Source organism: Cuculus canorus, chromosome 2 (assembly GCF_017976375.1).
Source record: "Cuculus canorus isolate bCucCan1 chromosome 2, bCucCan1.pri, whole genome shotgun sequence".
Taxonomy (NCBI): Eukaryota; Metazoa; Chordata; class Aves; order Cuculiformes; family Cuculidae; genus Cuculus; species Cuculus canorus.
The window spans coordinates 117,951,592-117,976,695 of record NC_071402.1 but is presented as its reverse complement, the minus strand read 5'-3'; the positions used below and the strand labels follow the sequence as shown (position 1 = coordinate 117,976,695).

The 25,104-nt window shown below is 42.2% G+C and overlaps 2 protein-coding genes across 2 annotated transcripts in view; both read right to left on the bottom strand.

Moving 5' to 3' along the window:
* Positions 1 to 16,101, bottom strand: part of CMTM7 (CKLF like MARVEL transmembrane domain containing 7) — a 30,492-nt gene extending 14,391 nt beyond the window's left edge. The window contains exon 1 of the mRNA XM_054058507.1: positions 15,941 to 16,101. Coding sequence (XP_053914482.1) covers positions 15,941 to 16,084 — 144 coding nt within the window. The 5' untranslated portion in view covers positions 16,085 to 16,101. The remainder of the gene's footprint in view (positions 1 to 15,940) is intronic.
* Positions 16,102 to 19,770: 3,669 nt separating this feature from the next.
* CMTM8 (CKLF like MARVEL transmembrane domain containing 8) overlaps positions 19,771 to 25,104 on the bottom strand; it is a 41,174-nt gene continuing 35,840 nt past the window's right edge. The window contains exon 4 of the mRNA XM_009570379.2: positions 19,771 to 22,396. Coding sequence (XP_009568674.2) covers positions 22,313 to 22,396 — 84 coding nt within the window. The 3' untranslated portion in view covers positions 19,771 to 22,312. The remainder of the gene's footprint in view (positions 22,397 to 25,104) is intronic.

The window sequence follows — 25,104 nt, the reverse complement described above, 5'->3', positions numbered from 1 at the left end:
ATGATCTTTAAGTTCCCTTCCAACCCAAACTATTCTATGATTCTAATAGCTGCCTGCATCTCAGGACTAATAGGCCGGACTCACCTTCACCAACATAGCTGTGCTGGATTAAAGCAGCAAAGATATAAGAACCTGGAACATGCTGGGAAGTTCAAAGCAAATCAACAGAGAACCACCCACTCCAAGGAAGGGGCAGGTAGAAGTGCATGTCCACCACTCAAAAGATTATAGACACAATTTTCCTCACTAGTGTCCTGAGGGTAACGAAGGAACCACAACACGAGAAAGGACTTGTTTTATTCTCCATGTACCTACAGGCCAGCTAGCACCACTAAGCATTTTCTGATCATGTTGTAGAAAACTGCAGTTTATCTGACCACAGAACAACTTTATAACCCAGGAATCAATCTGTGCAAGTGCTCTGTATGATCTTTTTTCCTACTGTCTTGCTTTAATGGATCTAATAAATAAAGCTCTGGCTTTATTACCAATACTTAATTCACCTGTAACACTTGGAGAGAACTAAATTTTCCTCAGGCACAGCTACCTGCACAAATATAAATCCAGCATGATCTCCATTATTGACAAGAACCTACTGTAAAGGAAAACCTAATATTCTAAGCATTAAAGATGCATTCCCACAAACACTAACACAACAAAGAAGGAACTGTATGTCTCTGGTTCTTGAATTCTGATTCCAGTTTTGTAACTATCTTGCTGTATGAACTTCGGTAAATTATGTCTTTTGCTGCTTCAGCTCCCCCATTCACCAAATGAGGACTAGTAAAGACTTCACACACGTTGTGCTGAAGTTTTTCACCTTCAAAACACTTTAGATATTCAAAATAAGGGAGTGAGCACCCTTAAACACCACTAATAAGACTCTAAGTTGTCTGTTTTTCTTTATAGTGTGAATTAGAACAAAAGCCAAACAAACAAACCCACCTTCCCACTCCCCCAGAAAATAGCCCAAATCAACAATAAACAGATCACAGATGTAAGACACAGGTGAAAACATGTGTGGGAATGACACAAAACCATCCTAGCAGGAAACCACAGAACAAGTAAAACAGTAGGAAAAGGTTGGTCTTCTGAGAGTTGTTTCTTTGTGCTTTTTGGTTGATTTGTTGCCATTCCACCACACAAGATAAACGAAAATGAGAGTCCTAGCTCACTGTAAAATGGAAATTGGTATTTATTTCCTGGCTGTCACTTATTTATTTTGTTATCATGTGTTGTGAAGAAACCGCTACGCACAAGACATTGCAAATAAACTCTTTTCTAACTGGAAGTACAATCTTTAAAGCTAAGGGTACTTACTATTCATCCTCTTGACCATTCCTGACTGTTCTGTACCGCACATTATCACTTGCCCATATTCAGCTGTTCTATCACAATTCTGTTACTGACTGTGAAGTAAGAGTTACTCTATCCCAGTGTCCCACTGTGCCTGTACAACACCCCACACAGTGGTGATATACTGGCTATGGTTGGGATAGACTTAACTGCCTCCACAGCACCTCGTCTGGCACTGTACTTTCCATTTGTGGTTAAAACAGTGTTGATAACACTTCTTTTGGCTGGTGCTGGACAGTGCTTGCACAGCAGCAAGGTTTTCTTTCTCCATCTCTTCATCCCAATGAAAGTAGGCTTGCAAGTGGGCAAGACGTGGAGAAGGGACACAGCCAGGACAGCTGGCTCCAACTGACCAAAGGGTTATTCCTGACCATAAGATGTCATGTTCAATGTTAAAAGCTCAAGAAAAGGAAGCACAAGAGAAAATGTTAGAGGCTATAGTGTTTGTCTTCCTAAGCAACCAGTTCACATGCTGAGGTCCTGCTTTCCAGGAAGTGGCTAAACACCTGCCTGTGGATGGGGAGTAGTGAATGAATTCCTCTTTTAGCTTTGCTTGCATTTGTATCTTATGCTTTCCTTATGAAATTGTCATTATCTCAATCCTTGAGTCTTCTATTTTCTCCCCACCCTGCAGGAGACGGGAATGAGAGGCTGGGAAGGTGTTAACCCACTGTGGGTGGCCTACTCCTTGCCTGCGACTTCTAGATGCTGCAGTAGGACCAAGAATTAAATTAAAAATCTTCATTGCAAAAAGGAACTGAACATGGGTTTTACAAATCTCAAGATCATATCCCGAACTGACAGGCTGAAACTGCTGTCTTACTGTGCAACTTTTAAGTATGGAAAATAATTTTCTTTTTCTATATAGAACCAAGATGTGAAACGCCAGCTAAACCTCAGGGAGGAAAGAAAGCGTTGATAAGAAGTAAAATTGCCGCAAGATGTCCTGTTCTAGAGAAACACTATAACTCTTATCTCAAAGATTTACCATAGTACTGTGACACACACATTGTCAGGCGTAATCCACCCAGCACTGCATTATCTTTTCATTGAATTATTTTGCCATGCAATGTATAACCACATTCTTGCTTTATGCAGAATATTTTCCTATCTTTCTTGATACTCCCCTCTGCTACACTCTCCCATAAGAAGGTGTACTATGACTTTTTGTCTCCAGTGTTTCCTTTACTTTTTTTTCTGCTCTTTATCCCCCTTTCCTCTTCTTTCCCTACATAACACTCCATATTTTTTCTCCTTTATATGTTTTATTCTGTCCCATCCAAAATATGCAAACGCACCATAATTCTCTCTTTTAATGTTTCCTAGTTATCATCTTCCCCACTATCTTGCATCAGGACATGTATTGCAATTAACTAACTACAAATACTTAATTTCAGGGGAGAAAGGTCAGGGGAAAAAGGTCAGGGGGTAGGATTCAGCATAGTACTACACCTCTACAAAGACAGCTTTGGTTTACCAGTCGCCAATTGCTAGTTGGCAATACCTGAAAGTGCTTTTCCTTTCCACCATTCTCTGACAATTTAACCCTTTAGAAGACCAAAACAGTGCTTTCCCCTCCCTCCCAGATGCTGTTTAACAGCGTTATGAACAGAGCTTCTCCATCGCACTTGCTGGAGCACAGATGAACCTTTGTACTGCTTTGAGGTCCCTCCTCCTGAACCTGAAAAGAGGAGGACCCTGAGAACTATCCATTAAATTGATAAAAACTAGTCGATTTGCACTCTCCTAACACTTACCCAAGTTCTAGTGCAAGCAATAATACAGAAATTGTCTACGGATCTGGAGCAAGGGAGAACACTGACTCATATCCAGTTTTATCACTGCCTTTCTAAAAAAAAAATGCTAAATGCTTTTCATATTTGAATGAAAAAAAAGGCAAAGTTTCCAGCTTGTGACACCAGCCAAGTAAGTGGAATTTTCCATCCCTAAGTGAGCCAATCAGGATAACCATGCCCTGAAAACATGTCACTGACTGCAACCATACATTTCCGAATGTTACATCTCAACACAGTGAGGCAACACCCCGTTTATTATTAAGTACATATTTCTGGACAGGATAAAACATTTTTTTTTAACAGCTTCCCAAAACAGAAAGATGAGCGAAGCGCTGGCCAAGGTTGCAATTGTAGTTCATGCAAGACTGGTTCAGCTAATTTAAGCACCAGCTTTGACTGCTGCGGCAACTGAGATTTTCTTCTTCCAGGGTGGTGTTGGAAATGTGAGCTGTAACAGCCAAACCCCTACTAGAAAAAGGAGATAAAACCCCCAGCCCACTTAAAACTTCACTAACGTCATATGAAATCAGCTGCCTTCAAAGTGCATGGTTCTGTGAAGCAGTCAGTCTTTGGTTGCACAAGAATCTCTCAGCCCCTGCGTCTGGGCAGATTTCCTTCTTGTCTGGCTGCTTTGCTAAAATAAAGCGGCTGCCTGTCCTCTGATAAGTGACTTCTCTTGTACACCAGCATCCACAGGATATTTATTGAAGATAAAAATGGTGAGAGGGTGAGAAAAGGTGAAATAATCTTCTTCAGACCCTCTACGACTCAGATAAGAGGACAATCCTAAGTACAAGCAAGTGGTATTCTTTATCTATTAATAAGAAGTTATCTATCTGCTCAGGCACAGGCCCCAGCGGTAGAAAAGGATGTGTGGCAAGCACAGAACCAGCCTATGAATAATGTTATTAAAAAGCCCTTGTTATGGGGTGTTAGCCACAATCATTAAACAGGCAAGTCTTATTAATGCCTAGCTACAATTAAGTCCTGCCTATCACTGCTCACAGTTTACACAATACACCAATCCCACCACCGCCAGCTCAACTAGCTCCCTGCCTCAATCCCTGCAAATACCTCCAACACCACTGCACCACACTGTAAGACACGATAAAATCCTGCACCTTGTTAATGGAAAGCTGAGGACTTTACAGTTATATGGCAAAGAATATGCTATATTCTCACCGGGTCGTGAATTAATTAAAAAAACCAACCACAATATAAGTTTGTTACCACCATCAACCTCATAATTTCATTTCTTTTCTCTCCAATTCAATATTAAAAATTTGTTTTAAAAATTAACTTAAAACATTTTAACTTTAAAAGCATAATTAGTAAGCTTTTCAAATCTACATAAAAGATGCACACACAACATTCAAAATACTGCAGCAACATAAGTGATAGTTGAGTAACATTGCACAAGTGCCATATTGAATTACAAACAATTCCCAAAACACATAAAACTCATTGCAAAACAGTATTTTTAGCATGTCTGCAAATGATAAGAACAGCATTTGAAATACAGCAAATGCCCTAGCAGGTTATTAAATCTGGGAAACACAGCTGCTTTCCCTCTAACTCTCAGAGGTGCTTATGTCTTTCTGGACACCTGCAACGACTGAAAGTATTACTCTGGATAAAGCCAGGAGACCCTTACACTTTGCGAGCACATAGCTTGTCTATCTATTAATAAGGAATTACTTCTTTGTGCAGGAAACAGCCTCAATGTAACAGCTGTCCGGCCAGCCACACTGGTGGTCTCTTTTATCTGAAATCAAGCCATGATCATAGATGAAAAATACTACCTGGCTGCTGCAAAAAGCATGCGTATGTGCAGCTTCTGCTGTAATAATATAACCAAATCTCTGCAGATACAGAAATTGCACAGCAAGCTGTGACTGTTACTTCTCTCCTCCGCAAGGCAAGCAATTCTGACATCTAGATCCACAGGGAGAGCCACATCAACTGTTCTCTCAACCTGGTCAACCCAAGAGTCAGACAGAATGTCAGGAGAAGACGATCCACAGTGTGGGTAGGCTTGTGGAAAAGGGAGCACACAAGGTGCTTCAGAGGCAAAAAAAAAGAAAAAGACTGGGGGGAGAAGAGAACTGTAAGCCAACAAAAGTGGGTTTGGTAGAAGCTAATAATTAAGAGGTTTGAGCTGTTCTAAGGAATGGTAGAAAAGTAGCTCTTGATGGTGGAAAGGAATCCAACAATGATGTATATAGGAATACACATGTTTACGGAGGTACAAAGATACTTAAAGCATGCAAATATTGCTGGAGAACTTTGTCCTACGAGGCTGTTCAACAGAGCTCATTGACCCTGGGTCTGGAGAGGGAGCCCTCCTTGGGGGGCAGCTGACCTCAAATATTGCTGGAGAACTTTGTCCTACGAGGCTGTTCAACAGAGCTCATTGACCCTGGGTCTGGAGAGGGAGCCCTCCTTGGGGGGCTGCTGACCTCATCTGACATACTTCCTTTTAATTGGTGGGGAAGAAGAGCTCCTTGTAGGAGCAAGGCAACTCTGAAACCACTACTCTAATCCATTCTCCGCACATATTGTTTGGGTTGTTTGTACTGTCTGCTCTTTAAATAGTCAATAAAGTCACACATTATCAGTGATATACAATATAGAGAGAGCTTAATCCTTACTTGTGAGCTATAGAGCTCTTGCACATAAAAGTTCACGGCTGTCTAAAAACGGATCTACCGACCATGCATGGCAATACCACCTACAGCCCAAATTGCCTGACTAGCCAAGCCTGGCTCAGACTGGCTGGCTGCTTGAAGCCCAGGGTACACAGCATGTATTATGAACAAACACCCACAAACTCTGCACAGCAAGCTGTGAAGTTTCCCCCTTGACCTGGATATCAAATACATATCTACTAGCATACAGCTCCTTGAAACACAAATAGGAACATAAACGGGCCCTACAGGAAAGCTGAGGAGGGGCTTTTCATCAGGAAGTGCAGTGGCAGGATGAAGGGGAACAGTTTTAAGATGAAAGAGGGGAGATTTAGGTTAGAGATTAGGAAGAAATTTGTTATTGTGAGGGTGATGATGTACTGAAACAGGTTGCCCAGAGAAGTCATGGATACTGCATCCCTGGAGGGGTTCAAGGCCAGGTTGGATGGGGCTTTGAGCAACCTAATCTAGAGGAAGGTGTCCCTATCCATGGCAGGGGGGTTGGAACTGGATGATCTTTAAGGTCTCTTCCAACCCAAACCATTTTTTGGATCTATGATCCCATGATATAACACAAAACCAGTAACCCATGGCAACAATTATTCTAATAATCTATCAATCTAGATGCACAAAACATAAAAAGCATATACAACTTCGTCTTCCTGGAAGCAGTTACTGAGATAAAGAATTCCTTGGGAACTGCTCAGTGAAGTCTCAGTGCCTATGCCTGCTAAGCCTAAGCAAGCAATCTGTTCATCACTTGCCCTTACAGATGCTGCTCACAAAACAACCCCTTCTCATTGTCTGAGGCATTTATTGCTTGACTGACTCAAATCTTCAGTTAACACCTGTCGTATCTCTCCTTGCCCCAGAGAACACCACACTAGCATCTGGCAGCTGCACAGACAGCAGTTTAAAAGTTCGTATCTGTCATCTCCAGCAAAGGCGTTGTTAGCCATGGCAACAGAGCCTTCCACACAGTCTCCTTGAACAAGCAGAGGACTTGTTTACATCCATGAAGGCTGTGCTGTTAGCTGTGCTAGAACATCATAATTTTTATCAGTAAAAAGCAGGTGAGTTACCAAAGACGCTAACATAATGACAATTTCCAGACCAACCGGCATCTTTCCAACCTAGCTGCTGGATCAGACTGGCCCTTAGCACACGAAAGAGCAACCTTTTCTAAATGCAAACACTTGACGCTTGGCAAGGTGCCATGGAAGTGAAGGGCAATGAATGAGGGGGGGGAAAATGAGAACAGACGAGATACCCCAGCGGCACTATCACAGTTGACAGCTTTCAGTGACTGCCTGGAATCTGGCAGGCCTCTCAAACACGTTGGGATAGCACTTCTGTGTCTACTAGGAAGCTTCGCTCAAGCCATCTACAAAAAGTTCAATTAGCCAGCAGGCAACAAGCAGCATCTGGGGACTGTATTTTTCCCAAACAAATGAAAGAGCTCTTGAAGTGGCCTTCCCAGAACATGATTACAGACTTGCAGGAAAGTATGTGAAGTCTTTCTGTAGTTCTGCAGCTGCTGCCGGTCATCTCAGGTTAACAGCACACTTCTCTCCCAGCAGTCAGCACTTGTTTTTTGAACTCACTAATGGCATTTTTTTTTAAAAAAAAAAAAAGGGAAAAAAACCAATAAACTATCAAAAACATTTTAAGAAAATTTTCCCTTTAAGCAGTTTCTCAGTCTTGTCACCACCGCATTTCCATTTTACTTGAGGGAAGCTGTGAGCAGGAGAGGAAGCCACAAGCGTTGCAGCTGCTGCTATTGTTACGCGAACAGCAGCCAAATTTGCTTTGGCTTTAAAAGCTACAGCCACCTAGCTTTGACCAGCCAGACATTCCTGTACTCGCCACTACGTTCATCAAACTATCTGCACTGTAGCACAGGGAGCTGCTTCAGTCGTGACGATGCCTTAAGAATCTGAGTTATGTAAAAAAAAGAGGAAGCTCACAGGTGAGTAAAAGGAAATTACAACAATTTGAGAGTTTGATCTCTGTGTACAGAAAGTAGCACTTTCTGGCTGCTGTATACTTTACATCTCGCCACAAAATAGGAGGACAAGGCCATACTGTGCACGATGTGACAATAGGACAAAGGAGACAACTCAGCGACAGTACTGCGTGAATATCTCACAAGGACTCCCCAGGGAGGAGAGGAGAAGAAACACTTCCTCAGAGCATGCAAGCACTGTCTGGCTTTGAGGGACAATACTCTGTTACCCCAGTAATGCAGAGCAGCTACGTAAACGAACCCCCCGGTTAGATGTACTGCCTTCACTGAGGTATGAGCTATGTGCTATGAGACACAACAAATTGTTCCTGCATCTACAGCCTGGAATGCTTGGCAAGATGCGCTTTATCATTTATAGGCTCTAAGCTAATGGAGACTGCACTCGGAAAGAACTGATCCCAGGTTTCTGTTTCTCTGTGGCAGGAAAGGAGGACGTTCCAAGGAACACCATCTCCAAAGAGAGTGAAGAACGGGAATGCACTTGCATCTCTTGAAGGAAAGTCACAGAGCAGTAAAAATCCATGCTTTTCACCACATCTCATTATCCATGGGCACCATGTACACCTGATGAAGATTTTTAAATGGCATTTGCAAATCTAACTTCCTGTAAAACAAATGTGCCAGGAAACCACTGCCAATACTTCACTCTGCTCTTTGAAGCATACTAAACACGTCTCAGGTGATGTGGTAAATTTCTAGGCTTCATTTCCTGTTTTTTTTGTTTCAGAAAATGTATTTGCTAACTCTTGTTCAACAATCTCTCTACAAAAAGCACTACATGCACTAAGGTTGCTAATGAATGCATTGCAACAAACCCTAATGGATGCGTGAAATGAGCAATGAAAGGTAGCTCCAACTTCGTGCTTTTAGGAAGCCTCTTCTAAGACACCAATAAAACATTCACTGACACATTCAGAACAGATTCCCTAGTACTTGACAATGATCATAATTGTCTTTTTAGAAAATGTACTGGAGTTGAATTTTTAGACTTCTAGAACAGTTTCTACATTAAAAAAAAAAATTACTAGAGATAGAAATTAAAACAGATGGTACAAAACCTTCCCCTGCCCAAGAGAAAAAGGACTAAATTCTCATCTTGTGGTTTGAAGCACATGGAACCACTTCAGGCTTATGTAGTTCCTGCCTTTATAAGCCAGACACTTGGTCTTGCTCACAGTAGTCTCTAGGGCTGCACTATTCTCTAAAAACTCTTATGGAGAAAAGAAAAATGAAGGATAGTTGAAGTACAGCTACATAACTTCCCTGGTTTTGTTTACTGCGTAACCCTGTGAACAGTGGCACTGCCACAGCTGAGAACAGCTGCATGGAGGTGAGACACAAAGGAAAAAATCCTTAGACTGATTCTTGTGGATTCTTGTCTCATCAAATAAAACTGTGTCAGCTTACAACCAAGAGCTCCTTGGTTAACACACAGGGAACACACTGTTTGCTCCAAGCTCTTACGCAAATACCTGGGCAGAAATTCTAAAATTGCCACCCAGAGTAGAAGCATGGAAAAAGTACAATTGGCCAAGCCAGCCTGTTTCAGTGACCTCAGAATGGAAATAACAGGACTTCACAGAGCTATTGATTTTAATTACAAGGTTTGGACATTCCTCACTCAATTGCTCCTGCTTACTTTGGAGCCATCGAAGACTTAGATATTGTTTCTCTCTTTACCCACCATGCCAAGCAAGGTGCTTTTACTGCAGCTTCTAGCAGAACAACAAAAATAATTAGCAGCTACAACACAGAGCTCTGACTTAGGTCCTGAAAAAAACCAAACCTTGCTGTTAAAAAACACGTCCCATTCCTTGTTGCTTAGCCAGCAGTTTATCACATAGCTGCAGACTGAAGACCTGTGCATTCTTGGGGTGTTTTTTCTCAAGTATTATTTTCTTTGCAGACATAAAATGCCTCCTGCACGCCTCGAAATAAGACATCACTGTCAGCTATTACAGCATTATTTATCATGTTTTCTGTTACCAGCCAGATGAAAAGTCAAGCAGAACACAGAACTATTTGAATTTAAGCTTTGTAGGTTAGCATCCAGCAACTTTCAACAAGCTTGTTACTTCTCGCCATTATCTTCCTTTTGAATAACTACAGAGACAGTGATAGCAATGGAAAGTTGAAAGTGCAGTCCACACAGGACCCAAAGAAAGGCTTACAATTTCAGCTTCTCTGCATATCACCAGAATCCCTCTCTTCAGACTGAGCACCATTACCACCACACAAGCAAAATCATTTCTCATTGACACATTGCTGCAAAGAATTCGATGCTTTACTTCAATCACCTCCATGGGCAGAAAGACACTTCAGGCTCAAGATCAAGTTAGAACATTGAGTAGCTCTCAAACCATTCTAAACATAATTTGCTTTTGTGACTTTCCTTTTTCCTGTATCAATAGTTTTGATTAGGAATTGCTTTCTTCCACTAACATATTTCGCTATTTTTTCATATTTTAACTTCTTCTAAATGTAGCTGCCCAGTAAATTTGTCTGATACCATCCAACACATTCAGAAATTTACCTTGGCTCCAGCAACCTAACGACCAGCATCTTCTAACTTTTAGTGATAGATATATTAATATTCTCTTGAATACTATTATTCAACTGTATGTTCATATATGACTAACCAGAGACGTCTCAGCACACTTCCAAAAAAGATTGTCTTTTTGGCCGTTTACTTATCAAATATGTACTTGCTTTTGTCAAGACACACTTTGGAAATTAAATAGATACTCCGCAGAAAAGCTTTAACTATTGCCTTAGTATTTTTAACAAGTTAAAATGATGCTGGTAAGCCAACTTTATTGAATTTATTATTGTTTACCTTGCAATTGTTTGCAAATTTTTTCCTCAGCCTTGAGAAGATAACCTAGATTTTTTTCCTTTTCTATCTGATGAAGGAGCTTTTTCCTGCTTTAGACTGAGCTGAAACAGTCACAGTGTTTTCAGCTTAAAACACCCTGTATACTGAGGCTGTGCTTACTGTGCCAGAGCTATTGTCCACTCAAGTGACAGCAGCATTATTGTGCAAACAATTGTCTACAGTCTGAACTGTGCTCAAAGTTGGCTTGGCCCAGCCTGAAGGAGAGGAAACAGAAGCAAAAAAGGACATGGCCAGGTGATACAATCACAGCCATTCCTACCAGCAACTGCCTAAGATGGAAGGATACCCATACAAGCTGTCAAACACGGGCTGTGCTGAAAGCAGGACTGAGCCCAATAGAGCGTTTGTGCCATCATCCAGATGTCAGTTTTTAAAATACAAAAGGCACAGAAGGGCTGCATAAGAAATTCAGCTAAACCAGAGTTGTTTCGATCTATGAACGCTGCCTACTGAGCCACCTTGGCAACAATATGGGTGCAAATTCATATGTTGTCTCTAACAGCACAGGATGCCTCAAAAGGTTTGCGAGTACCTATCTGCTCAGAATCCATCAAGCTAAGTAATGTAGATTCCTGGAAAGTCCTGTAATGACACAAGCCAGTGGTGGCATGGGCACAGAGCAAACATGCTTCAAACAAATCAGCACAGTTACTGTGGCACACTGAAGATTGGCACGTGGCTCGATTTTGCCAAGCTGGTTAAAATTCAGCTGTTTAGTTTCTCTGTTGTATCGTGCACACTGATACACACCCACCGGCACACTTACTTAGTACACTGCTGCTATAGAACCACGGAGGCCACAACGGGATCCCGTGCGTAAAAGACATCTTGGCAAAACTGCAAATACAAAAAGAAAAGGGGGGGAAAAGGAAAGACAAAGCAAACGCTATATGAATCACCGTCAAGTTAAACTAGTTGAAATGGTTTAGATGCTGAATATACTTTGTAACTCCCTGTTAAAATCAGAACCTCAATTCAGACTGGATTTTGAAAGCGGAGCCCCTACTAACCTTAGCAATACTCACTCATGAAGAACAGCATTCAAACTATCCTACTGCCATGCAAAATACACAAGTCACAAAACTATGCTTTCTCCTCCATTTCATTTTCAAAATATTTAGAGATAATTCCCTAAGCATTAGAAAGCCAGGAAATCAATGCATAAAAACCGTTATCATTTCAAAGCTACAATCATTCTACAAGGTTAAAGGAACTCTCTAGCAAAAAAAAAAAAGAAAGGAATTTGTGCAGGCTTACAGGCAAGAAACACATTTTTTTTGCTTCCTAGATTCAGTCTGTGCTAGACACCACAGCACTCGGCATCTTAAGAGAGAGCACTGGTAACATGTAGAGAGTAGCAACAATTCAGTAAGCGTCATATTGCTGCGCAATCTCTTCATCTTATCCAAGATTGCTGGGTTTTAGTCCTTGTGTTATGACCTTTTTTACAGAAGAACACTTGTAACAGAATTATCTTGTTTCCTCCATATAATTTTGATAGCTTATTGATGAAATCTATTCAAATTACTTCATGCACATATACATAGGAGTTTTTTTTTAGCTTGCGAGCACTGCAAACAGCCCTTAACATTGCAGTAAATGACAAAATGTTTCTTTCTTGTTCGCCCTCTTTACTTCTTGGTGAAATGGATTGAGGAAGAAAGAGAAAACAAGAACCAGTAATGTTCCCTCTTCATAACCACAGCCATTCAGAGGCCCAGTATCCAATTTAGGGTGACTTATATCTAACCTAGAAGATCCTATCTTTGTCCTTTGACAGCATAATGGTTCTCCTTAGTAAGACCACCGTCCCAGCAGCCACACTAACACTAATGCAGGAATATTTATAGGTTCAGCATAAAGAATTCTTTTCAAAGAAGGATACATCAAACGCTTACATCTTACCAGAAGAACTAAATGCTAATACAAACGGATCCATGGATGTAGTGGAAATACTGTCTGAGAAGAGATAAAGGGGAATTGCAAAAATATTTAGCTCACCGTATTTGATTGCATGCAGGAATTAATCCAGAAGTAACCTAGCCTGCTAATTTCTGTACAATGCAGCACAAATGTTTCATTTTCTTAGGAAATTACTTGAGAAGATGACACTACTGTGATACCACATCAAAAGAAGTTCATTTGCCCAAAGTTCCTTGGATCCCTGAGGTAACTTTTACTTTTAAAAGTTAAAAGATAACTTTTACTGATGTTATTTACAGGCAAGTTGGAAAGCAGAAAGATATAAGAACGTGAAGGTGAAAGAACTCCATTTACATTACTTTAACTGCTGTTAAAGTCACCGAAGAAAAACACTAGCTTAAATTCTGATGAATTTGATATTGAACAGCACTGATAAAATATTACTTTATGGAAAGTATGTGAAGTATTACATCCAATTACATAGCTTTACATACATGACATATACACCAAAACTGAAATTTCAGCACACATCAGCACGCCTGTGCTAGCTGTAAGTCACACATCATAGCAGTAGTGACACCACAGCAGGATGGAGAGTAGAGAGGACTAGGTATTTCTAGTCCATAAAAGGAACTGTTCTTCTCACAGTGGTAAAAGCAAAACAATAAATAGACTTTCAGCTGAACAGCAAAGTGCCAGTCTACCCTTTTAGAACTACAGGTTCATTTGCAATGTAGACACACACTCAGAAGAACACGTGATCTGTCCTCCAAAAAGATACTCCAAGTCCACGTGATGGTTTGAGAACAACCCAAAAGAAAGCAGCACACGACTGTTTGCACTCCCACCAAACCGAATTCATAGAGAGGAACAACTCTGCAGCCTCATGAGTGCTCAAGTGCTCAGCAGATGCAGGTAGCTGTGCTCAGTCACATTCTATGAGGCTGCTCGATACTGAGGCTCATTTCTAAAGGCAGCTGATGGATGAGGCTACGTCTGTTAATGAAATGGAAGAAATAAGGTGTCTTTTAAATAGAGACTTCAGCATCTGATATTAGTCCTCTGTAACCTACAACAAAATGATTCTTAACTTCTAATGTCAATTGAGGATGGATGCTAATAAATTACACAGGTTTAAAAAAATGACCAGACAATTAAATGCAGGGTGGGGAGGGGAAGGCATTGTAGGCTATCAAAAATGAAGGCAACAACTCCACAACACACTGTTGTCAAGGTACAAGTTTTTGCAGGATGAGACTATATGTGAGGAAGTATCCCTGTACACTGTCTTCCATGCTTTTTCCTAGCCATCTGTTAATATTCACTATCATTACTGGAATTAAGCTGCCAAATCGCTCCATGGACAATTCTGTGCCACAGAAATGAGAGTTTATCCATCTGTTAATCCTCTCCGCATGCAGATGGAGCAAAATTTCCTGCACCGAGTCAAGTTAAGGCATCAGCTCAAATCCTGGCAGTGGTCCACTATGTATTTATTTTGAACTTCTGCTTTTCAGCCATACATCTCCCTGATCACTCCTCGGGTCACCATGGCACTGCCTGGAAGTCTCCAGCACACAGGGCATGGAGCCAGCTGGACAAGCAGTCTCAGCCGTGGTGTCCACCTTTACCACTGTTGGTGCTGGCACTCGGCCCTGGCTTTCCCCCAAAAATGCCCATGCTAAAAAACAAGGTCTTCCACTGGAGCATGATGTGCCTTTGCATCACGGTGTCATAGAATCATAGAATGAATCATAGAATGCTTTGGCTTGGAAGGGAGCTTAAAGATCATCCAGTTCCAATCCCCCTGCCATGAGCAGAGACACCTCCCACTACATCAGGTTGCTCAAAGCCTCATTCATCCTGGCCTTGATCACCTCCAGTGATGGGTGCATCCACGACTTCTCTGGGCAACCTGCTCCAGTGCATCACCACAACAAATTTCTTCCTGATACCTCAGCTAAATTTCCCTTCTTTCTGCTTAAAACTATTCTCCCTTGTCCTACCACTTCACTCCCTGACGAAAAGCCCATCCTGCAGGCCCCCTTTTAGATACTGGAAGGCTGCTCTAAGGTCTCCCCAGAACGTTCTCTTCTCTAGGCCAAACATCCCCAACTCTCTCAGCCAACTCTGAGATAGATTGTCACCATTAGTAATAATTAACTACTAAGTTGTTAATATTAAAAATTACCATTAGCTACCATAATGTTAATAGTTGTTAACACTAAAAATTACCATTAGAAAGGGAGAAGGACTTGTGGGTGGTGATTGATGAGAAGCTTGACATGAGCCGGCAATGTGCGCTTGCAGCCCAGAAGGCCAACTGTGTCCTGGGCTGCATCAAAAGAAGTGTGGCCAGCAGGTTGAGGGAGGTGATTCTGCCCCTCTATTCCTCTCTTGTGAGACCCCATCTGGAGTATTGTGCCCAGTTCTGGAATCCTCAACATAAGAAAGATATGGAGCTGTTGGAATGGGTCCAGAAGAGGGCTACAAACATGATCAGAGGGCTGGAGCACCTCCCGTATGAGGACAGGCTGAGAGAGTTGGGGTTGTTCAGCCTGGAGAAGAGAAGGCTCAGAGGAGACCTTATAGCGACCTTCCAGTACCTGAAAGGGGCTACAGAAAAGCTGGGGAGGGACTTTTTAACAGGGCATGGAGTGACAGGACTGCAGGCAATGGGTATAAACTGGACAGGGACGGATTTCGACTAGATAGAATGAGGAATTTCTTCACTATGAGAGCGATGAGGCACTGGCACAGGTTGCCCAGGGAAGCTGTGGATGCCCCATCCCTGGAGGTGTTCAAGGCCAGGTTGGATGGGGCTTTGGGCAGCCTGATCTGCTGGGAGGTGTCCCTGCCCATGGCAGGAGGGCTGGAACCGGATGATCTTTAAAGCCCCTTCCAACCCAAACCATTCTATGATTCTGCGGTTCTCAACACAACGCCGGGCAGCACTCGGAGCAGGCGCTGTCGCTCCGGGCTCACACCGGCTTCACCCCTGCCCTGGGGAGAAGCGAAGAAAGCGAAGAAGCAGCGAAGGCGCCCTCTGACAGAGCCCTCCCTCCTTCTCTCCCTCCCTCCCCACCTCGCTTTGCCGGAGGAACCGAGACTTTCCTTCTTCCCGCGAGTTGCGAGAGCTGAGCAGCAGCCCCGCCGCGGCCGGGACGGCCCCGAACCGCCCTCCCGATCCTCTCCGGACCCTTCTCCCAAAGGCAACCCCTCGGGAGGCTCGGGCAGGTCCCCGCCGGCCGCTCACCATCTGTGCCACCTTCAGCATCCCGGCGCACGAGCGGAAATAGGCGCCGTCCATCAGGTCCCCGTCCGAGCCCGAGGACGCGCTCGGCGCCGCGGGTCCCGCGCTGCTCGCCCCGGTGCGGATCACTCGCGCTCCGTGCGACATCCCTCCCTCCCTCCCCGAACTCCTCTCTCCGCAGAACGGCCCGGGAGAAGGGTTACGGGACGGGACGGGACGGGGCGGGACGGCGAGGGGGCGGGAGGCAGCGCCGCTCTCCCCGCCCGCCCTCGCTCCCTCCCCGGCTGGCGGGGCGGGGGAGCCGCGGGGACAGCCCGGGGCGGGGAGGAGAGCAGGGCTGGCGGGGCTGGCGGTGGGGGGGCGCTCACAGACGGGGTCCCGCAGCTCCTTCTGCCACCAGGAGTTCCCGGAGCTCCCGCATCTCCACCTCCTTCTCCCACTCGGAGTTCCCGCATCTCAGGGTGCGTTTTGGGCAGCCTGATCTAGTGGGAGGTGTCCCTGCCCATGGCAGGGAGGTTGGAACTAGACGATCTTTAAAGTCCCTTCCAACCCAAATTATTCTATGATTCCATGATTCTGTGATCTCCCACTCATAGTTCCTGCATCTCCTTCTCCCACTCATAGTTCCTGCATCTCCTTCTCCCACCCGGAGTTCCAGCATCTCCTTGTCCCACCTGGAGCAACCACATCTCCTTCTCCCACTCGGACTTCCCGCATCTCAGGGTGCGTTTTGGGCAGCCTGATCAAGTGGGAGGTGTCCCTGTCCATGGCAGGGAGGTTGGAACTAGACGATCTTTAAGGTCCCTTCCAACCCAAACTATTCTATGATTCCATGATTCTGTGATCTCATGATTCTGTGGTCTCCCACTCATAGTTCCTGCATCTCCTTCTCCCACCCGGAGTTCCAGCATCTCCTTGTCCCACCTGGAGCTCCCACATCTCCTTCTCCCACCTGGAGCAACTGCATCTCCTTCTTCCACCCAGAGTTCCCGCATCTCAGGGTGCATCTTGGGCAGCCTGATCTAGTGGGATGTCCCTGCCCGTGGCAGGGGAGTTAGAACAAGATGATCTTTAAGGTCCCTTCCAACCCAAACTATTCTATAATTCTATGATTCTGTCATCTCCTTCTCCCACCTGGAGTTCCCGCATCTCAGGGTGCATCTTGGGCAGACTGATCTAGACAGGTGTCCCTGCCTATGGCAGGAGGGTTGAAACTAGATAATCTTTAAGGTCCCTACCAACCCAAACTATTCCGTGATTCTGTGATCTCCTTCTCCCACCCAGTGATACCGAAAATGTCAGCAAATAAAACTTTCTAAGACTCATTTTGGAGTTTTAGAAAGCAAGCATCCTTTATCAGGCCTGGGCAACATGCAGGAATGATCTCCAATAATCATGTGCAACGAGATAAAGGCTGTTACAGAATGTACCTCCCACTTACATGCATATGTATATATTTTCCCAGAAATCTTATGCATATTCTATTACTTTCCAAGGTCTAATTTTAATGTTATTATGAAACTTTGCAATAGCCAAAACTCCTGTTAATTTGGAGCTGGCTCCAGCTCTCTAAGTGACTTTGCCTTTCAAATTAATAAGGATTCCAAACAGAGGTGATTACAGAAGAAGAGACATCTGTTTAGCACAAATTGTTCCTCACACAATACGTTATAATTTTCAAAGAAAGGACAGTGTCTGAAAATCACCATCTTAAGGAAAACATGCTCTCAGAGGGACATTCTGTCTGACTTTCAAAAACCTCAACTGCTTAGACAAAACTTACCTGTAGTTTAGCTTAAATCAAAATATTCCACTTTGAAATATTCCACATATTGTATCACCAGAGTTCCTGCATCTCCTTCTCCAAACCAGTGCTCCCGCAGTTCCTTGCTGGAGCAGCAGCCACAGCCAGGCCACCCCTGTTTTGCTGTACAGGGCAAAAGCAAGCAGTTCTAAGGAGGGAGAGAGACATCCGAGTATACATGGTGGGGTCCCAGGAGAGGACATGAGTGCTGAATGGGCCCTCACAGCTGTTTGCAGCTGGACTCGAGTGATACGGGACCCCTGAGTGTGTCAGAGTTCCCTGGAGATGTTCTTGGAGGGGAGCAGCTCCGGTGCTTTGTAGAACCATAGAATCTCAAGGTTAGAAAAGACCTTTGAGATCATCAGCTCCAACCACACCTGTCCACTACTAAATCACATCCCCAAGCCCCTCATCTACCTGTCTTTTAAACACCTCCAGAGATGGTGACTCAACCACCTCCCTGGGCAGCCTCTGCCAGTGCCTGATAACCCTTTCTGTGAAGAAATTTTTCCTAATGTCCAACCTGAGCCTCCCGTGGCACAACACGAGGCCATTTCCTCTCATCCTCTCACCTACTACTCGGGAGAAGAGACCAACACCCACCTTACTACAACCTCCTTTCAGGTAGTTGTAGACAGTGATAAGGTCTCCCCTCAGTCTCCTTTTCTCCAGGCTAAACAACCCCAATTCCCTCAGCCGCTCCTCGTAACCCTTGTTCTCCAGACCCTTCACCAGATTTGTTGCCTTTCTCTGGACACACTCCGGGACCTCAATGTCTGTCTTATAGAAAGGGGCTTCATAGTGGAGGGGCAGCCGCAAATAGTATCTTCCCCACGCATTTATCCCCACCAAAAAAACCCTAAACCTGCCAATTCATGATCTCGTAAGAGAGAAAATGCACTGAACAGGCAGCTACAGGCAAAATTGTACTATCCAAATGTCTCAGCCCCATTGTTTAATTTAAATTGCACAGAGATACTAATAGATTTCAGCAAACGAAGCTATAAGTTTCCTCGTGTTTAAAAATAACTTGTTTTGCTTTCTTACAAGTGAGGTAATAGCAAGCCTAGGAGCTGGGCAGGTGCTGCTTTTATACTCCTTGGAGGAGCAATCCCATCTCCTGCTGCTCTGTTCTGCAGTTAGGATGCACACTCTGATCATACTTGGTACACAATAGCTCCTTCAGCAACTGAAATTGTCTTAGGAGGGAAGATAGGTAAGATCAGATATTTCCAACTCAAATCAAGGGCTAGTGTTAGAAATTCACATGAGCAAGCAGGTGTAGGCAGTGGTCTGTAACGGACTAAAGCACCACATAGTTTGGGGCTGCTATTAAGCCAGCCAGTAGTTGCGATAAAAGATATTACTTGTCCCATCAGATTTTATCTCGAGTCATTAGATATCAAAGCTGAGACACTGCCAGCCTGCACAAGAGTAAAATGCTAGTGGTTAATAAAGAGTTCTGCTTTTTTTTTAAGCAGCTACTTCTTTTTTTTCTTCTTCTCCCTAACAGTTCTAGTCAGGAGCATGCACATTTATAGGTTTCTTGCAAACCCCATGGAGGAAGGCTCTAGCATTTCTGTACTTCCTATGATGAAATTTTTCTGAGTCAGCTTCTTTAATTCTTAACTTCTTTTGAAAGTGTGTTTGAGTGGGATCCTGCTGAGCTGAGGTCAGCCCAGTGAAAGAGAAATATATTTAAATAAGTACAAGTAGAGCAAGTAATATTTTCAAAGCAGAAATACAGGCATCTTCTGTAAACCACTGGCACAAACTCAGTCTAAAACACTGCTGCATTTGAAGGATTACAGTTCTCATGCTATTTACTTACATCTTGTTAAATGCATTATGTATTATGATGATAAGAGATACTGACAATAAATGAAAGTGGATGGCCGTAAGTTGACATCCAGTATCCGTAAGTGGGCAACTTAGATTTTTCAGAGTGATTGTCTGAGAAAAGTTATTTATAATGCCAAATACCCCTATTTTGCCAATTGATTAGCATTTTCTGTATTCTTCTAAATATCTGCATGATGAATTTCACCAATTTCATCACATACCAGTTGTTCTTTCAGTCTTCTGAGCACAAAGCAATGCCTGCAGCCACTAATCTTGCTTTAAATTGTTGAATGATAAAGCACAGCTAGCTTATCTTCTTTATCAACATTAGAATATACAAAGGCGTAAGTCACAGTCTGCAAACCAGTATTTAAGACTAATGTGCTGGAAGAAACAGCCTTTTGGGTGCTTATGCCTTTCTTCTGGCCTGCAATAGGGGGAGCAAACTTCAGAAGTAATTCTCAGCTTGTACAGATTCCTCTAATATTAACTAAATATTCAGACAGTCAGTACTCAGGGAACAGATGAGAAATGTGACGGATAAGAGCAAGCATGGGAGGCAAGATAATTATCATTGTAAAAGGAAAGAGCAAGGCAGGCAAGTTATGCACAAGCACAAGGCAAATTTCTGCTTAGTAAACATTTTTTTTTAAATTCAGAATTAAGTATTCTACTCACAGATTTGCCTTTAGACATTCCATACCTCTTCTCCTGAGGATCAGGGCTGAAGACTCAGAGAGGTGGTAGGTATTTTGCCAGAATCGTGCCCTATCTGCTAATAGCATGGTTTTGCTAACTAGTTTATTCCGACATGTAGCAGCTATTTTGTAACATACCTTTTAGTTCCCCTGATAGTTTTTGGTAAACTGGATAAAACACATTACTCCCTCTTACAACCTCTGTCCACAAATGTTGCTGGGTTATAACTTTAGACCAGACCATCGCAGTTACCTCAGAATCATGAAACATCAGTGCAAACATAGGCACATTATTTTGAACTTCTATTACTAAAGCATTTTCATTTATGAGATTTTAATTCTGGCTTTATTTCTAGTCACATTCCATCAGTTGACATTTGGATAATTTTTATGCCTTTGATTTTTTTTTTCCAGCAATGGAAAAGAGCACATGGGATTTTAGTGACACATTTTATCTACGTAGATAAAATATACAGTTGGTAGCCCTTCTTCCTTCTCACAACTGGATAATTTTAGCAAGCAGTAGACAGCCTGACCTTTGTTGTGCAGGCCAGATGCAATTTGCAGATAAATATAGGTTTTTAAATAATATCTTGGCTTCCCTTACACTGAAATCCTGTGACTTTGACAGATAATCAAGAACAAGACAATGTGATAGAGAACAGAATTAGCTGGCTGCTGATAAATCTTTGCTGCAGAGCATGCACGTAAGCACACACCATTTCGTTACAGGGAAAAATAAGGAAGATTTCTGAAGCAGTAGGATTTCACTACTACTGCACATAATTGTCCAACTAAGTTTTTGAAGACTAGAAGAGTCCAAATCTTCTTAATCCAGGAATAAAAGATTTACCAGCATTTTTAAATGAGGAAAACGTCAAATAATATCACAAAATAATGACCTTACAGTCACCATATATTTCCAGGAAAAAAAAATGCATAGGTATTGTATTTGAAAGTTATTTTCAAAGGTATCTGTTTTGAAAGTCATAATCTTCTGTCATACTCCTGCTTCACTCAAAGCTATTTATATATAAGCGTTAAACTAAAAAGTTCATTTGTTAAACTATCAGCTCACAGATGATGCCAGCAGACAGTATAGGAGGGAGGAAATTCTTTGTTTCTAGCACTGGCCTCTTGACAATTCATCTATGGATTTAATCTTTACATAATTTAATAGGATTTAAAAGTCCATATTTAATTAGGACAGATTAATGGCCTAATCTGATGGGAAAAGAGAAAAATACAGTCCCCTAAGAAACAAAATCTATTAATTTAAGTGATATTCTCAGTGGCTTAAACACTGATCACTAAGGGATTGTTGTCTAGACTTACACCCGAGAGCCTGCTGGATTCAAGAAACCTGTTGAGATAGTGTGTTTCAGGTGCAACATTCTTTCTGCGAGCTTCAGACCTATAGTAACATATTCCAAAAGCAATCTCATGATTGTGAGAAGCTGTTAGACTATGCAAATTGACAGGATCATCAGAATTCTTAGTAGTATACATTTTACTCTGCAAAAGAAATCAGAAAAGCAACCTTCTGCTCCCAGTTTAGAAAACATGCACAGTTGGGTGATTTATATATTTATTTTTAAAGTTTTGGGTGTTTTTTTCCTTCACAAAGTCACTTTCTATACATAATAATGAGACAGTATCAATCTTAGTTTTGATTTGCAGCATTCACTATCAAAAGTATACAGTAACATTTAAAAAGTTACATTTACAACATTGGCACATTGAGAAAGATTTATTAAAGCTTTCATAATCTAAAGACATCTATACAATGTCTAGAAAAATACCACGTTAATTCTAAAAGAAGCAGTACAAAATTTTATTATGCAGTAGAAAGTCAGTGTTAGATGTCTCTAAAGATGATACTGTATTATAAATAATCATTTTAATCTCAAGATACGTTGTGTCAAATCTAACAGAAATGTTCAAAAAGACCATGTCCATCTTCCAAGCTTTTGTCCAAAAAGTATAATCCTGAAGGTATTTTATACTACAGAATTCATTTTAAGAAAATATTTACTGCAATGTTCTTGATCGCCATGATATAAAGCTGAAATATGTATTTCCAGCATAGCAGGAGGTAACCACGAAGGCAAAGAACTGTAGAGAGAGGGAGGAAAAATGTATTAGAAAACAATATGTATTTGAGAGCACTGTAATTTCTATCAAAAAATAGTTATGGGATTTGGAAAAATGTGAAATAGCAGGCTGAGTAGAATGGTGCTCTTTCACCTGCTTGTACTTGTGTGGCTATCACAGCCTATGCTGTTTAAATAAGCTTATATTATGTACAGAAATAGGGGCCCAGAAGCTCACAAAATACGGCATATTTCCACTTGCATCTCCACATTATACCGCCTCAGTGCAGATCTTACAGACTGGACTCTCACCAATCCTATTCTTGCCGGTTGTAACATCAATTGCTGGACTGAGGGGCAGTCTATGGGACAGCATGAGCTCAAGCCAACACTCTTGTGCTGCTGCCGTGTTCCCCAAATTGCCTACAGCCCATCTGTACCTCAGTTCGTCAGGCTGTGCATCAGAATAGCTTGTTTACAGAGAAAACCTGGGTTCAAATGTAGGCCTAAACATGTTCTCAAACAGCAGTTATTGATTAGGTTATCAATTCCAGAGGTTCTCTACTGATGAATAAGCATTCCTCAGTTCAAGTAACAGTGACAACAACCATGCTGAGATATCATTACTTTGTCAGAAAGCGATTACAGAATAAGCCTTCTGTAGCAGGCTACATTTATTTTCTGTTTAAAGATTAAAACTACACAGTATCAGCGGTGCTGCTGTTGCAGACCTTGCAGCATATGCACACAGAAAGCGAAGAACAGCTGTGAACTATTTCAGTTGTACTGGTGAAGTCCAATTCAGTGCCAGTGGCTAAGTTCCTGCTAATCACTGCATGGCGTTCAAAATAGACAATGTTCAAAATGGTCTTATGATAAGACCAGAATGTTTTGCGCTGGTAACTGAACTAAATAAAGCTGACAATGCAAATAGGATTAACGCTACTTCTCCTGGAGGTGAGCAGTGATAGGACAAGAGGGAACACTCGTAAGTTACAAGAAGGGAAATTTCACTTAGATATTAGGAAAATAATATCACCATAACAGTAATCAAACACAGCAACAGAGGCCCAGAGGCGCTGTAGAATAGCCATCCTTGGAAATACTCAAAACTCAAGTGGATAAGGTCCTGGTAGCCTGAAACATGTTAGCCTTGCTTTACAGAGGGAGAGAGCAGAACAAGATGACCTCCAGAGGTCCCCTTCAGCCTAAAAATATTTTATGATTCTACCAATGTTTCTTGTTTATATATCTTCGTTGGCCTGGGTGGGCAATGAGAGCTCTGAGAGCAGGGCTCTGCATACAGGCAGTAAATCTAAGCCCTCCAACAGAGGGCTCTTGGTGAGTCAGGTCTAACAAATTTAATCTGTGGCACCAAAAGCTGTATATGATGACATAAAATACCATAACAATAGATAATTGTAGCATTCTTCTTTTCCAATATTTTTGTTTCCTACAAAATAAAAAGCACCAGCTAAAATCTTTCTAATGAAGAACAACTGTTGGGGATAGATGCTTTGCTAAATTCTCACAAATATCCATCCATGAAACACTTAATGGGTTCAGAAAGCAAGAATCTACATTCAATAGTTTATTTAGACAGTGCATTAGATAAACACTATTAAGAGGTATTAGAAGAGATTCCAAACATCCCATGAGACACTGAGCATTCATGCGTTTTGCATAAAACCTATATCAGCATGGGAACTTATCTAGAAGCAAGGAAGTTCCTCTCAACAGCAGTGGCTGAGTAACAGATCAATAGTTACAAACTGCCAAGAGGAGAAGATCCTGATCACCAATGAAATGACAGGGACATAGTTATCCAGTTGCCCAAGATCAAAACAGAGAAGGTGGTGTTCAAATCCCCGTGTTCATGACCACGTACAATAAGCTTCAGACAGGATTTGTGAATAGTCCAGAGAGAACAACTGCAGAAGCACAGCCAGCAAAGCAGCTGTAATTCGGTATAACTCTATACAGTTGAATTTGACTACTGTTGCCACAACATGCAAGAAGTTCTAAAAGAACTCCCTTAACTTAGCTATGAGAATGGATTCAGCTAGTCAGAAAGTGACAAGGCTCTTTTAAGAACAACCAGTTGTTTTTCACCCACATCGACTGACTGCTTTTGATTTCCAAATACAAGTAGTAAGACAGCAAGGTCAGACTAATTAATGATTTGCACCCACTTTTAAACATTAGGAAGTTATATGACTTTTCAGGCGTTGCCTCCCAACGCAGAAGAAAGATTATCAGAAGTTGAGGCTGTAACAGGAAGATCACTGTAGAAACGGCAACACAACTTCAGGACCTTCCCAAAGGCACTGTGTATATGTCTCAGCCCACAAAAAGGCTGAATGCACCTAATCCACATGCATGCAAAGTTACCTGAGATAGTTTAAACTGCTTTTAAAGTTGTCCAAGTGCACTGAGGTGAATTGGTGCTCACCAATCTGTTTTGTCTACTCTGATGTGCAGGCTACAACCTCTGCCATAGAGAGAGAAATTAATGGGGGCAGCAGGGTAGGAGAAAAGCAGTATGATCTTAAAAACATTACAGCCTTTTCTGATGTGTCTGTCATCTGGTGGACTTCCTAGTCACCTCCAAAGCCTGTGAACTGAATTGCAGCTACCTAAAGATTTTTGTGCATGAGCTTCTGTATTAGTCTGCAGCTTTTCAAAATCCAGAACGCACGTATTTCAACCCATACTTCCAGTAAGCCTTCT